This window comes from Somniosus microcephalus, chromosome 32, assembly GCF_052327205.1.
Source record: "Somniosus microcephalus isolate GS21.2 chromosome 32, FLI_Smic_1.0, whole genome shotgun sequence".
Lineage (NCBI taxonomy): Eukaryota > Metazoa > Chordata > Chondrichthyes > Squaliformes > Somniosidae > Somniosus > Somniosus microcephalus.
The window spans coordinates 32,414,108-32,430,856 of record NC_141018.1 but is presented as its reverse complement, the minus strand read 5'-3'; the positions used below and the strand labels follow the sequence as shown (position 1 = coordinate 32,430,856).

Here is a 16,749-nt window from a genome sequence, read left to right as displayed (position 1 = left end):
ATTCTTCCTCATCTCAGTTCTAAAAGGGCAACACTTTATTCTGAAACTATGCCCCCGAGTTCTCGATTTCCCCACGAGGGGAAACATCCTCTCTGCATCTACCTTGTCGAGCCCCCTCAGTATCTTATATGTTTCAATAAGATCACCTCTCATTCTTCTAAATTCCAATGAGTATAGGCTCAACCTTTCTTCATCAGTCAGCCCCCTCATCGCGGGAATCAGCCCTGTGAATATAAAGTACTTCAACGCATTGTGTGAATTCCACGCTAGAAATAATACATTTGTGGGGGGTTTATCAATGTGTAATATTGTGGTGCTTAGTATTACAGATGGAATATAATATTGGAAAATGTGAGGTTATGCACTTTGGCAGAAAAAATCAAAGAGCAAGTTATTATCTAAATGGAGAGAAACTGCAAAGTGCTACAGTACAAAGGGATCTGGGGGTCCTGGTGCATGAAACACAGAAGGTTAGTATGCAGGTACAGCAGGTGATCAGGAAGGCCAATGGAATCCTGGTTTTTATTGCAAAGGGGATGGAGTATAAAAGCAGGGAAGTCTTGCTTCAGTTATACAGGGTACTGGTGAGGCCACACCTGGAATACTGCGTACAGTTTTGGTTTCCATATTTAAGAAAAGATATACTTGCTCTCGAGGCGGTTCAGAGAAGGTTCACTCGGTTGATTCCGGAGATGAGGGGGTTGACTTATGAGGAAAGGTTGAGTAGGTTGGGCCTCTACTCATTGGAATTCAGAAGAATGAGAGGCGATCTTATCGAAACATATAAGATTGTGAGGGGGTTTGATCGGGTGGATGCGGGGAGGATGTTGCCACTGATGGGCGAGACTAGAACTAGGGGGTATAATCTTAGAATAAGGGGCTGCCCTTTCAAAACTGAGATGAGGAGACACTTCTTCACTCAGAGGGTAGTAAATCTATGGAATTTGCTACCTCAGATAGCTGTGGAAGCTGCGACATTAAATAAATTTAAAACGGAGAGACACAGTTTCCTAGCTGATAAGGGAATTAGGGGTTATGGGGAGAGAGCAGGGAAGTGGACGTGAGTCTAGGTTCGGATCAGCCATGATCCTATTGAATGGCGGAGCAGGCCCGAGGGGCCGTATGGCCTACTCCTGCTCCTACTTCTTATGTTCTTAGTACCATTTACATTAATGGAATAACTATAGGTATTTGGTAACCTTGCTCATGGCAGCAGTTCACATTTTGTGTAAAAGAAATGTTTAATGTAGATTCTGCTCGTCGCAAAATGGAGCATGCACTCCAGGGTTCATTGTTTAGCATTCCGCAGGCTTTGCTTTTTTTTTAACCTTTCATTTAAGCTTCCATTAAAGGTTGTTGGACATTACATAGTTTGACTAAGGAAACCTGCACATGTCCTCTGCGGCTCGACTAAAGCTCTCAATGGTTAGCGAGACCCATAAGTGCACATAAATAATGTGCCCTGAGAATAAACACAGCCTCGAAACACAGAAGTGCCCCACAAAGCATAGCATAAGTGCTATTATGCTGCTCTCTGGATATACTTTTTGTGTATGTATAATTTGAATATGATTCTGTTGATTTTTTTTTTCCCTTGGCCTAGCAAGATGCACACTTAACCAGCAATGTGAGGGAAAGCCCCATATGATTGTAGTTCATGAGGTGTGCTAGTCCACAGAATGGGTTGCCATTTTATTTTAATAATATGCCGCCTGTCACACTGCTCTTATTAAAAATTAACTGAACAGTTGTGCTTTTATTACAGGCACTTGAGTTTCAGTTATATTGCAGCTGCCGATCTTCGATCAGTTCGCAACTGGTAGCATCTGATTTACACTGCCTATCCGTGAATCTGATTCTCGTGCGGAGAGCTGGCAGTAGGACGGGTGCTTAGCATAGGGTTCAGTGCCCTATTGAGAGGCTGGGTGGGAGACTCCTCATTTCTCAGACCATTTAAGTAAGCGCTGCTTAAGTTTACAAAGTGCCTACATGGTCCAACTTAACCTCAGCCCTTTTTAAACTAGAATTCACAGCACTGAAACGGGCCATTCAGCCCAACGGGTTCTGTGTCAGAGTTTATGCTCCACACGAGCATTCTCCCACCCTACAAGATTATGACGGGTTTGGATAGGCTAGACAGGAAAAGGCTGTTCCCACTAGTTGATGGTACAAGGACTACAGGACACAGATTTAAGGTTTTGGACAAGAGATACAGGGAGGACGTGAGGGGAAAACTTTTACGCAGCGAGTGGTGAGGACCTGGAACTCGCTGCCGACGGAAGTGGTGGAAGCGGAGACACTCATGTTTTCAAGGGGAGACTGGATAGGCACTTGAGGGAAATAAACTTGCAGGGCTACGGGGATAGAGCAGGGGAATGGGACTGACTGGATCGCTCTACAGAGAGCTGACATGGACTCGATGGGCCGATTGGCCTCCTGTGTCGTTGTGACTCTGACTTATCTAACGCCATTAGCATAGCATATATTCCTTTCTCCCTCGTATACTAGCTTCCCCTTAAATGTGCACTGGAGTTGCACCCCGTGCAATGTTGAGCCAAGGTGATGCGACACAGTCTCCCCCGGGGCAGAGGCCATCTCATTCCCTGCACCCCAGGACAACATGAAAATGGCAGCAAAACTGCAATATTGATCACAAACAGGAGGTGGCAGTAGGTACTGGAAGTGAATGCTTCCTTTTCTGGCAACAGGAAGTGTGGGAGCAGTCCTTCTATCTACTGGAGGTGAATTCTTTCTGGGTTATCGAACATAGACCATTCAGTAACCAAGGAAGTAAAGCACTCACAATGACCAAAGGCGCACGCACACTGTGCCATTTCACCAACAGACGCACAAAAAAGGTTAAAGTTCATGCGCCTACGCTGTGCGTATTAAGAGATCACATGCCCAACGGCGGTGTCTGCTGCTCATTTTTATTTACTGCTCTGAAATGCAGTTAGCCACACCTGGATTCCCAATTAGCCACATGTGACGAGCAGCCAACATATTGGACCGCACTGGGACATACGCTGGTTGGTTCGTGTGAAGAACCACTCTCTTTTCAATAAATGCAAGCTTGTGGAGTGTGCGGCTTCCCAAATACATGATTCGATCAGAGGAAGGAGGTCTTTGCATTGATCAGTCAAGAGTATTCTTCACTATTTGCCTCCTGGTAGGATGAAGAGAGATTAATTAAGCAAAAGTAGTTAACTCCAAAGTGAAAGGGCTTCCTCTCCCTCCAACCCCCATCTACACTTTCTTTCTTTGGTGGGTCGCTTAACATTCCCTCCCAGCGTTGCAAACCTAAAAGACTACTGCTTGTTAGAAACTAGATGCTAATTGGTCTGAAGTGGGATTTGAATCAATTCTAGAAAGTGTTGTGGTATACTGTTAATTACAGCTACATACAGAAGGACATTATATTTATTGTAACTGATCAATGGATACAGTGCTTCTCATAATATCCATTAACATCCTTTACAACTATAAACCAATACATGTACAGGAAACTCTCTTTTTACTGGCACCTAAATAACCGGAAATCTCTCTCAACCGGCAAAATGCGGGAGTAGGTTCAGGTAAGATTTACTTCATATTAGTGGCCGTGTAACTGGGGTTCCTGGATCTGTGGCCGTGTAACCGGGGTTCCTGCACCTGTTGCCATGCAACAGGGACGCCTGATCTGTGGCCGTGTACGGGGCTCTCGTACCTTGGTAAGTATACCTCTCTGTAATCCGGACTTTTTGATCAACCGGCACCACGCCGGTCCCGTTGGTGCCGGATAAAAAAGAGTTTCCTGTATATGTAAAATTTCATAATCCGGCATTTCAATACCACAGCTTTATAGGGTGTATTGCTGCTTGGGATAAATGGAAAGAAAGAAAGACTAGAGCCTTTCACGACCTCCGGACGTCTCAAAGCGTTTTACAGCCAATGAAGTACTTTTGAAGTGTAGTCACTGTTGCAATGTGGGAAACGTGGCAGCTAATTTGTGCACAGCAAGCTCCCACAAACAGCCATGTGATAATGACCAGATAATCTGTTTTTAGTGACGTCGTTTGAGAGATAATTATTGGCCAGGACACCGGGAGAACTCCCCTGATCTTCTTGGAAACAGTGCCATGGGATCTTTTGCATCCGCCTGAGAGAGCAGACGGGGCCTCGGTTTAACGTCCCATCTGAAAGACGGCACCTCCAACAGTGCAGCCCTCCCTCAGCACTGCACTGGAGTGTCAGCCTAGATTTTTGTGCTCAAGTCTCTGGAGTGGGACTCGAACCCACGACCTTCTGACTCAGAGGCGAGGGTGCCACGGCTGACACTATAACAATAGCACATAATATATTGCTAAGAATAAGAGGACTGACCAGTCCTTGAGTTAGTACCTTGACGAACATCATTCTGGACCCTATAGAAAGATCAAACCTTTTTATTATGACTCCCTTCAGAGTCCTTTTAAACCATTGAAGCATAGACAGCAATAAAGACAATGGTAACCTAACCTTCTGTTGACAGCGTAAATAGAGCATTGGAAAACACTCCCTTCCATAAAAATTACATACTCTGCGCATGCAAGGCTTTCTCTTGACTCTTGAGAAGTCAAATCTCGGGATGCAGATTTTTCACCTGGGACCCTTGATCATGTATAAATTCTTAGCAGCAAGTTCTGGCTAATATGAAGATGCTGGAAATGCACCATGTTGATGATGGGGCCCACTTGGATTGTTAACTTTTTTAATATATATATAGATACTAAATTCCGTCTGTGGTGATTGAGTCTCTGAAAATGTGCTTTTAAACATTCAGACCGCAAAACCCTTTGCTCTACATTAGGATGAAACTGCTTATTCTTTCCAACCCTAGTTAGATAGTATCTGCATGACTCAGCTCATTGCATTCTTGCATCTGTGTCATCAGCTTGTTCCACTCTAGGACTTGAACACATGAAACTAAGTTGACACTCCAGTACAGTACTGAAGGATTATGGTTCTTTTTTTCCCTCCTCAAACTAGAATTCAGAACATTGAATATAATGTTACTCTGGATTATCATCTGTAAACAAAGCATTGGTATAGTGCAAATTGGGAAAAGATTGAGTGCTCAGATGGTTTGAAGTAGCAGATGGCGTACGGTGGTCTGTAACTGTAAGCGAGCGTGTGGCACAGTGCACTGCTAAACGTATTGCCTTGCACCCGCAAAGTGTCGACATGTCTGAGTGAGTTAACATCTTTACGCCAGCCTCAGTAACTAGTCCGCCGCTTGTGTTCCAACACCTGAAGCAGTGCTCATTAAAGGGCTGTGCAACACTTTTAGGTCTTTCGTTAACAGGCCGTGTGTGTGGTACTCTGAACAGCTGAATAAAGAAAGTGGAATCGCTGGCAATTGCAAGTAGCTTTGGGGATACTGGTCAAGCTTGGCAAGTCGTTTTGCTCTCCACGTTGTTTTATTTTTATTAAAAACAAAATTATTCAGTCATGCCCAGGAGTTGCTCCGCTGAAAACCTCTCGGTGTATGTTTGTACACAGATGGGACTCTTGAACGGCAAGCTTCTCCGCTGCCCCCTGCTATTTCCAACAAAAAAAAACCAAGTTCCCACCAGATTGACAGACTTTTTGATACTGCAATATCTGGTCTAGCTTTTAACTCTACGCAAGCTCCGTTCACAAATTGATGCTCTGCTCCTGTGGGGTTCGTGCAGAAACATTAAATCCTACTGAAATATTCATGTGCGAGTGCATTTAGCTGAGAGCGATTGATGTGCTGCTCCCTGGAGGCCAGAAGGAAACAGTGCGGGGCCTCGCACTCCAGCAGACACCCTGAGCGCTCATCTTAAGGGTAATTACATGGCCTCCCTGATCAAAGCTGGAGAAAATCTTCTTAGAGTGGGATGGGATAAGTGCTGACCTGGCGTGGCTCGCGCTCCATAGTCTCTACTTTCATCTAACTGGATATAAATCTGCCTAACAACTTGTTCAAACAACAATCGAAAAGCTTATTGGCGCAACTTTAGTATAAGAATAGTCTGATGCGTTTAACGCAATGTTCCTTCGCCCTCATCGTTTCATAAAATTTTGGGGGAGAAGCTTCCCCCGTGGAAGGTAAATTTGAATGTGTATCACAACAATTGTCTTGGTATCCGTTCTTGCACGACACCGTCAGGGACAGAACTCTAAAGCAATCCCAAGTAAATAGTCGTAAAGGAGCTCTTTTTAGGAAGTTGATTTAGTGTTTCTTGTGTTAAGACTAGCTTCATGTAATGTCACCAGAAAGGGAGCACATTACTTATCATGTGTCACTATGCATGTCTTCCCTGCCCCATCTACCAAAGCATATGTTTAATGTATCCTATTTCATGCAAACAGTAGCTTGGACAGATTGACTGAAGTACATCTACTTCAAAAAAAAATCTGCTTATCCATGCCATTTTGTCCTCTTATAGGAAAGGACTGGCCACTAAGCCTAGACACCTCTCTTTCAATGTTTTTTGGAATATAAAAATAGGGTGGAGTTTGCCTGGGAACATGTTTGTAATAAATAATCACCTCACAAGTCTTGCCTGCATGTGCAGCACACAGTCCATAAAACATCTGCCTGTTTGAACTCTCAATAGCTGAACCAACAGTGGGGAAGTTTAGAAACATGTAGTCTTACTAGAGTAAAATATATATTTTTTTTATGCACTCACGGGATGTGGCCATTGCTGGCAAAGCTGGCATTTCTTGCCCATCTCTAATTGCCCTTCAGATGGCGGTGGTGAGCCGCCGCCTTGACAACTGAGTGTCTCGCTAGGCCATTTCAGAGGGGCAGTTAGGAGTCAACCACATTGCTGTGGGTCTGGAGTCACATCTAGGCCAAACTGGTTAAAGACGGCAGATTTCCTTCCCTAAAGGACATTAGTGAACCAATTTTTTATGACAGTCCGGTAGTTTCATGGTCGCCATTACTGATGCTAGTTTTTTATTGCAGATTTATTTAATGAACTGAATTTAAATTCCCCAGCTGCTGTGGTGGGATTTGAACTTGTGTCTCCGGATCATTAGTCCAGGCCTCTGGATCACTAGTCCAGTAACAAAACCACTCTGCTACTGTTCCCATAAATTCTGATGTCCGGAGCTGTCGGAATTCTACCTTCGCATGGTTTTGTTGTAGAATTTCACTGGTTATAATGTCACTGGTGGAAGAGCCTGGAACTCCCTCCCTAACAGCACTGTGGGAGTACCTTCACTACACGGACTGCAGTGGTTCAAGAAGGTGGCTCACCACCACCATCTCGAGGGCAATTAGGGATGGGCAATAAAAACCGGCCTTGCTAGTGGCGCCCACATCACGTTGATGGATTTTTAAAAAATCCACATCATTTTCAACTAAATGGCTATCATGGCCTCCTTTGCCAAACAATGCAGAATCAACTAACGCATTATGTTCTCTGCAACTGTGAATATGTAATAATCTAAATAGCTCTGCAAGCTTTGGGACCTTACTGTAGACTGGTGCCGGGAACACCTCATTTTCCCTTCTTGCCTTACCATCACCCCCCTCCACCCCCCCCCCCCCCACACCCCTCACCACTCAAAACGAAAAGTGCTTGCGCCTTATTCTGCCACCCAGGACGGGATGGTGCTCGAACAGGTTTTCGTACAACCTTGGTTTCATTCGCCTCTTGTACTTCACTTGATAGCCTAGCTCAAGTGAAAGCCAGACTTGCATTTATATGGTGCCTTTCACGACCACCAGCCGTCCCAAAGCGCTTTACAGCCAATGAAGTTCTTTTTGACGTGCAGTCAAATTGTGCACAGCAAGCTCCCATAAACAGCAATGTGATATTGACCAGATCATCTGTTTTTGTGATGTTGGTTGAGGGATAAATATTGGCCCAGGACACCGGGGAGAACGCCCCTGCTCTTCTTCAAAATAGTGTCGCGGGATCTTTTACATCCACCCGAGAAGCAGACGGTTTAACGTCTCATCCGAAAGACGCACCCCTGACAGTGCAGCACTCCCTCAGCACTGCACTGGGAGTGTCAGCCTAGCTTTTTTAGTGCTCAAGTCTCTGGAGTGAGCCTTGAACTCTCAACCTTCTGACTCCGAGGCGAGAGTGCTGCCCACTGAGCCACAGCTGACACTGAGGAAACCCCCCAAAGCATAGACCGGTAACTTTGATTAACAGGCAGTCCTGCTGCTGAAATGGGGGTTTTCCAGTTTGATGCTTTGCCAACTGGTTTCACTGCTGGGTAGTTTTACCTTTTTTTCCCCCCCCCAATAGTTTGTGTTTAAAATATCAACAACAACAACAACTTGTATTAATATAGCACCTTTAACGTAGTAAAACGTTCCAAGGTGCTTCACAGGATTTGACACCGAGCCACAAAAGGAGAAATTAGGGCAGGTGACCAAAAGTTTGGTCAAAGAGGCAGGTTTTAAGGAGCGTCTTAAAGGAGGAGAGAGAGGTAGCGAGGTGGAGAGGTTTAGGGAGGGAATTCCAGAGCTCGGGGCCCAGGCAACAGAAGGCACGGCCGCCAAAGGTTGAGCGATTATAATTAGGGATGCTCAAGAGGGCAGAATTAGAGGAGCGCAGATATCTCTGAGGGTTATGCAGCTGGAGGAGGTTACAGAGATAGGGAGGGGTGAGGCCATGGAGGGATTTGAAAACAACGATGAGAATTTTAAAATCGAGACGTTGCTTAACGGGGGGCTAATGTAGGTCAGCGAGCACAGGGGTGATGGGCGAATGGGACCTGGTGCGAGTTAGGGCACGGGCAGCAGAGTTTTGCAAGCTATAGTTTGTTTAAAAATGTACTTGTAGTAACCCCGCAACAACTCTGAATGTTCTTGTAGTTGCTGCAAGGCCCCCCTAGGCACTCCTGTGTTATCGTATAATTAAATCACAACAGTCTAAAGTAATGATTAACAAAACTTATTTGATCTTCCTATCACAATATATTAAATGTCTGGTTTGCAGTATAATCTGCTGCTAAGTTTAAATTGTTGTCCTATGCATGTGGGATTTAAGGCATTTGCGATTAGATAGTTGCAAATTAAAGCAAGTGTGGATGGCTGACCTTTGCATCTGCCTTCTAAAGAGACTCATTCTGGTTGTGTTTCATAAATCTCAATGTCCCCATACATGTCAAATGAATAGAATCACAGAATAGTACAGCACAGAAGGAGGCCATTCGGCCCAGCGAGTCTGCGCCGGCTCTTTCGAAGAGCAATCCAGTTAGTCCTGCTCTTTCCCCAGATCCCTGCAATTTTTTCGTCTTCAAGTATTTATCCAATTCCCTTTTGAAGGCTACTATTGAATCTGTATCCACCGCCCTATCAGGCAGTGCATTCCAAATCCTAACCATTCGTTGCGGGGAAAAAAAAAGGTTTTCCTCATGTCGCCTCTGGTTCTTTTGCCAATCACCTTAAATCTGTGCCCTCTGGTTATCGGCCCTTCAGCCACTGGAAACAGTTTCTCTTTATTTACTCTATCTGAACCCTTCATGACTTTAAACACCTCGATCAAATCTCCTCTTAGCCTTCTCTGCTCTAAGGAGAACAAACTGATTAAGTTGTAAATGGGCATTTATTGAAATGTTCTCAATCACAGAAAACGTGAAATGGAGGTGAAATAAAGGTCTACTTTTCCTTTCTTTAAATTTATACCATGTTCCCTTCATCCCCTGGAGGTGCTCACTCATCTATAGTCATATGCCACCCTCTGCTATCTCACTCAGGTGGCTCTTTTTCATGTATGGACCAAGACCGTGAATGCCAGCAGGTTATTTTGACTACAGGGTGGGGGGAGCGGTAGCATTGCAGTCCAATCCAAACCTGTTTTCAAGCAATACCCATATCTGCTTCCCATGGGGGAAATTTTACAGTGATTGGAACCGTGGCTGTTTTCCCACCCCTTCCCCTTCTCGCCACATGCAGCTTGGGGTATGCAGGTAATTGTAACAATCCAACTGCTACCCATCCGAAACCAGGAATTGAAGTTGCAGCCTCCAGGTCTCAGTCGATTTGTATCTTTGGCTTCTCTCTCGTATTCTTGTGTCAGACAGTGGCTCAGTGGGTAGCACCCTCGCCTCTGAGTCAGAAGGTTGTGGGTTCGAGTCCCACTCCAGAGACTTGAGCACAAAAATCTAGGCTGACACTCCAGTGAGGGAGTGCTGCACTGTCGGAGGGGATGTTAAACGAAGGGCCCGTCTGCTCTAGTGGACGTAAAAGATCCCACGGACACTATTTCGAAGAAGAGCAGTGTCCTGGGCCAATATTTATCCTTCAACCAACATCACTAATAAAACAAATTATCGGGTCATTATCACATTGCTGTTTGTGGGAGCTTGCTGTGTGCAAATTGGCTGCAGTGTTTCCTACATTACAACGGTGACTACACTTCAAAAAGTACTTCATTGACCATAAAGCGCTTTGGGACTTCCGGTGGTCGTGAAAGGTGCTATATAAATGCAAGTCTTTTCTTTCTTTCGTTTGACTCTTGTGCACAAATGACGGCCACAAAAATACTTGAACAAGCCACTAAAGATGTAGGACAGCACCGACCGCTTGTTGGGACACAGCTGCACAGGCACTTGCTCTCTCTAGTACCTTGCTCAAATGGCCGTTATGATGCACAAAAGTGACGGCAGGGAATTCCGCCTCACCCGATCCCAATGTCAGCATGTGCTTGCAACAGGGTACGCTGGATAGTGAGCAAGACCCCTGGCCCATTTCCCCCCCCCCGCTCCCCCCCCCCCCCCCACCCCCACTTCCTTCTCTAATCTGGAATGCTGGGGCCAATTTCTCACCCCTCCCTCTGCTCCGACTTGGCGCAGGTCAGGGGTTTGATCTGCAACTGTCCTGGTCTGAATGAGTCGGATACTCAATGGATAAACTCACTTAAGCTTTTGGAGAAGCACAGAGCATTGATAGTTAATGGAGTGGTCAAGGTGGGGGTCTAGGGATAGATGAAGACAGAACACTGAACCTTCAAGCAAGCAGTTAATTATAAGAGAGCCTAAAACAAAGTGAAGAGAGGGATACTTGCACAAGCCAGAAGAGCTATATACGATGGGATTTTATATTTTGATTCTGTGCATGTTTTGTGCTGGTTAAAAGCACTCCTAATAGCTGGTGGCTAGATAATGCAGCATTGTTTCCAATTGAATAGATTTTTTTTTGTCGACCACAGTATGTTTACTTTTAATTTAAAAGCACTTAACTTGATCCAATTGTTTTGACTATTTCCATTCATTATTTTGGACACTTTTTTAAGGGGGACAATGCAAAATAAGAAAGTTTTACACACCTGATTGGAACAAGATTTTCCTACATTGCATATTTCATTTTTGACGCAAAATTCTAATTTCATTTTATTCTATATTATCAACTCCAGACCCTAGTTTGAATTGATCCGAAGCGGTCTGCTCAAATAACTTGTCTTTATCATTTGCAGTCCGTCTCCCGTGACTGCTCCGTGCTTCATTTTAAATTTAGTTTATACATTGCAGTGTGATGACTTCAGCGGAGAAGTGCCGTGTGGTGCATTTAATGATGTTTTGTTACAAGGGGTTTTGATAGAGTAGATGGGAGGGACACTGTGTCCACTGGCAGGAGGGTCGGTAAGCAGAAGAGACAGATTTTAAAATAATTGGCATAAAAGCCAAGGGGATGGGGGGGGTGATTTTTTTTTTTTTACTCGGCGAGTTACGATGATCTGGAATGCGCTGCCTGAAAGGTGGAAGTAGATTAATTAATAACTTTCAAAAGGCAATTGGATAAATACTTGAAAAGGAGAAATTTGCAGGGCTACGGGGAAAGAACGGAACTGATTGGATAGCTCTTTCAGATGTAATGGACCGAATTGCCGCCTTCTGTGCTTCTCTCATTCTGTGAATTGGATGTGTGGTTTAATAAAGCTCTCGTTAAGCCAGCAAACCCTGTGTTTTTTTTTCTATACTGATAAGCAATTACATATTGCAATCTTAACTGAAATTATGTGTGTTTCCAGTTGATGTTTGGAACAGGTTTCTAATGCACGCTCGGTAGGAAATTTTCATTGACCTCGGTCTCCAAACACATGCTTTTAACTTTAAAAGTCCAAAGGGTCAGACATTATGTGGATGCTGAAACCTCTATCTGATTTGTTGACGAAGGCAATTTTTTAAAGCAATATTTGTTTTTGTTTTTCTTTATTGGAAAGTTGCCCTACTGGGAATCATATGTGAAGTACTTTCAGCCTTTCTGTGTTTATTCAATCTCACTGCGAAGGCACATTGATGGATAGATTCTGAAATTGGTGCCGCATTTTATTAACATTTTGAAACTCGTTTTTTTAAATTTGATTTGACAAGATAGGAAATCATTTAACAACAACTTGCTTTTATACAGCGCCTTTAATGTAGTAAAACATCCCAAGGCGCTTCACAGGAGCGTTATCAAACAAAATTTGACACCGAGCCACATAAGGCGACATTAGGACAGGTGACCAAAAGCTTGGTCAAAGCGGTAGGTTTTAAGGAGCGACTTAGGGAGAGAAAGGCAGAGGGGTTTGGGGAAGGAATTCCAGAACTTGGGACCTAGGTAGCTGAAGGCACGGCCGTCAATGGTGGAGCGATTGAAATTGGGGATGCACAAGAGGCCAGAATTGCAGGAGCGCATTGATGTTGGATGGGTTGTAACCTATTCCGTGATGTAGAATCTATGTCCAATACATAGTGACTGTAGAAATAGTTGTAAAGAACAAGAGTTGATGCCTCTTGACACTTGCCTTGCATTTTGCTCTGTAACAGAAATTCTTTTTCTTTTTAAAATTTTTTAGGAGCTCTATATTGCCGTTGGAATTTCGGGAGCAATACAGCACCTGGCAGGAATGAAGGACAGCAAGGTATTTTAAACACAACTGGTGCCCTTTTAATAGCTGTTCTTGGCTGGTATGTTCAGAAAGGGGGGGCAGGTGTCTGGTCACTCTTTAGGGGGTACAGTCGTGTAGTGGTTATGTTACTAGACTACTAATCCAGAAAATGTGAGTTGAAATCCTGCCACGGCAGTTTCAGAATTTGAATTCTGTAAAAGTGACCATGAAACTGTCTGATTGTTGTAAAAACCCAACTGGTTCACTAATGCCCTTTTAGGGAAGGAAACCTGCCGTCCTTACCTGGTCTGGCCTGTATGTGACTCTGGACCCACACCCATGTGGTTGACTCGTAATTGCCCCATGGAGTGGGCCTAGCAAGCCACTCAGTTGTATCAAACCCGCTAGCTTTTTGGGAGCACCATCACCACATGGACTGCAGCGGTAAGAGGTGGATCACCACCACCATCTCGAGGGCAACTAGGGATGGGCAATAAATGCCAGCCTTGCCAACGACGCTCACATCCCAAGAATGAATGTACTTAAAAAAAAAAAAAAAAAAAAAAAAAAAAATTAAACTCACTCCAGATATAACGGTTTAAAAAAAATCTTTAAAAATCCGACTTTTTTTTTCCTTGTGTGTTTTTTTTTCTGTGGATTTTATTTATTGAACATCTTTGTATATAAACTGATGACCTAATTGAGATCCCAGCAGAGAGGAACTGCTGATTCGAACGGTGTAAAGATCATCTAGCAGCATGGTCGGTCATTTCTACTCTGAATAATTCAGCTCCCCTGTACTGCGGGGCTCAATATATTCAGCCGGCCATTTCCCCAGTGATGATCAAAGCTCGACAAAAATATTCAGAAATGGGAGGAACGAAAAACAAGCTATTGCGGCTCATCGTTTATTTCCATATTGGAATCGTTCTCATTCACCTCCGAGGTGAAATGGCTTTCAACATTCGGGTACAAATGAGTTGCTGTGTTCTTAGGAAATGTCTTTGTTCGCTATGTCTAAAAAAAGAAACAGGAATTTCTTCTCAACCTGTTGCCACGTTCTTGTGCTAATGCTGTACAGTGCCATTTTTAAATTCTGATTATTTTTACAAAGTGCTTTTGTTGTGCCTGATGACCAGCCTTTTAAATCTAGTCCTCAGCTTGCATAGTGGTTTCAAATTGCCTTGATTTTGCATTTGGGGGCTGTGAAATTTCTGATGCCATTCAGTGTGCTATATACTTTTTCTCCTTGTGATCCATTTACTGCCTTGTTGAGAAAGAAAGACTTGCATTTCTATAGCGCCTTTCACGACCTCAGGACGTCCCAAAGCGCTTTACAGCCAATGAAGTACTTTTGAATTGGCCTGGAGTCTCCAGGAATTAAAGATCAACACCTGGGGAGAAAATTCATATGGGTATTAAAAAATAAAGTGTTCTTTTTTTTAAGTGTAGTCACTGTTGTAATGTAGGAAACGTGGCAGCCAATTTGCGCACAGCATGCTCCCACAAACAGCAATATGGTGATGACCAGATAATCTGTTGATTGAGAGATAAATATTGGCCAGGACAACGGGAGTAACTCCCTTGCTCTTCTTTGAGATAGTGCCACGGGATCTTTTACGTCCACCTGAGAGAGCAGACGAGGCCTCCGTTTAACGTCTTATCCAAAAGACGGTACCTCTGACAGTGCGGCACTCCCTCAGTATTGCCACTGGAGTGTCAGCCTAGATTTTTTGAGCTCTGGTCTCTGGAGTGGGATTTGAACCCACGACCTTCTGACTCTGGCAAGGGTGCTACCCACTGAGCCACGGCTGACACACTGTTGTACTGAGGACTAGTCACTAACGTGGTGATGCGCAGTAGCTCAATCATTCCCTTAGCTTTAGCTAGTGTTGCTGCATAAAATAAATCCGAATCTGCAAGTGCAGTTTGAATTCGGATGGCTATCAAATGTTACCTAAGTTACAGTGTTCGTATTTGATCAAACCTGAAACTGTAATGTCACATAGGAAAAGGCCATTCAGCCCCTCAGTTAGATCATGGCTGACCCGTGCCGCAACACCGTTTGCCAGCTTTTGTTCCATATCCCTTGATACTCTTCCCTAACAAAAATCTATCGATCTTGAAAATTTCAGTGGACCCAGCAGCCACAGCCTTTTTTTGGGGGAGCAAGTTCCAGATTTGCGCTACTTTACTTCTCTATGGTAGTGAGCAATGCTCCCACTAAGCTGCGCGGCCACGCAGCGCTCTGGAGATCCCGTGCAGGCTGGTCGCCGGCTTTTGAATGGAAAAACTGTGCATGCGACAAATTCAAATGGGCCGCGCAGTCCGTCAAAGGAGCTGCGCACCCGAAAAAATTAAAGGGAACATTGATACTGAGGTATCGAGAGTTATCAAAACCTATTTAAATCAAAGCAATTCTTGACCAGTGGTTAAATATTTTTTCTCCCTCCCTTCTGTTTAATAATGTAGTTGATAATTAGTGTGTTTATATACTGTTACTTGCGGTTTCCTGTTTCGTATGACTACATTTGCATTCCAAATGTTCCATTATTAATGCACGATCTCTTTACTGTATAATGATTTAGCATGGATTCTGCCTCTGCTGTCCTTGCTATCTAAGTACTGCTTCCAGTTTTTAGATTCAAATAGACTGAATTTATTCTGTTTAAAGATCTGTCACATGGACTCGAACATAACCATGTACAATCTAAACTATACGCAGAATCGGCCACAGTGCAAGAGCTTTCTACTTGCTTGAGTCCATTAACGTTCTCTGTTGGAAACGTACCAAAAAAAAAACAGCGGTAACTGGTTATGAAGAGATTGTTAGAGGTTTTCTTAAAATAGTTTTTAAGCACTTACACTTTGGTAAAAGTTAAACCTAAAATATTCCGGGAAATTCTAACGAGTCGAGATTATTTTTATGCCGATATTAAAATACTGCTGTGACACAGCTTTCTGTTAATGATGTAGTTGAATTAAAACGTTAGCGGGTCCAATGGGGCATTAAAAAATTCTTATCGGGAGATTAATAGTATCGACTTGAGCCTTCACCAAATTCTCCAACCAGTTTATGAGAGAGGAGAGAAACGCTCCCTAATAAAAACTGCAGGAATTAAACGGCCTGCATTATTTAAAGATAACCATATTGGGGGAAAGAGTTCCTCTGAACTGTTGAATAAAATAATTTTTATGATTTTTGTTGCACAGGGAGACCTTCCCTCATTTGTGTACTTGGACTATGAAAGTTTCAGATCATTTTATGACAAAATAGGGATTTTTTTTCCTATTTTATTTTAGATAGATTGGGTAAATCTGATTTTTAAAGTGGCTTCAGCCAGTGCTATCTACGCATACGCTGTTTTAAGCTGCGCGGTCACAGAGCTGAAAGGGAATATTGGTCCTGACCCAACATTTATCCCTCAACAAACATCACCAGAACAGATTAACTAGTGATTCAGCTCATTGCTGTTTGTTGCACCTTGTTTTTCAAATTGGCTGTTGCATCTCTCAACATTACAACAGTGACTACCATCAACATATTTAATGGATTGTGAAGAACTTTGGGACATCCCAAAGTTGTGAAAGGCACTGTATAAATGCAAATTTGTTTGTACTTTTTTTTTTCTTTTTAAGACTTGCTTTAGTACCAGATAAACTACCAACTTTCAGTACAGATGTTCCTAAATCAAACCACCTGGTTCCCATGGTATCGTCCATGTAACATATGTTTCTGTCTGGATCCATTGTGTCTTAGAGTGGTTATTCTTAAGACTTGGGCGTCCCACAGAGTAGATAACCTGAGCCTAAAAGCTCTGCCGCATCAGAAAGCTGTACGACTGTAAATAATTGCTGGTGAAAATGCCATTTCATTACCAAATAGGCAAAGAAATTAATCCTCTTCCATTTAATGTTA

At 43.5% G+C, this 16,749-nt stretch overlaps 1 protein-coding gene across 2 annotated transcripts in view; it reads left to right on the top strand.

Moving 5' to 3' along the window:
- Positions 1–16,749, top strand: part of etfa (electron transfer flavoprotein subunit alpha) — a 53,178-nt gene that overhangs the window by 25,875 nt on the left and 10,554 nt on the right. For both annotated transcript variants that reach the window (XM_085972321.1, XM_085972320.1), the window contains exon 10: positions 12,798–12,863. In XM_085972321.1, the coding sequence (XP_085828447.1) occupies positions 12,798–12,863 (66 nt within the window). The remainder of the gene's footprint in view (positions 1–12,797; positions 12,864–16,749) is intronic.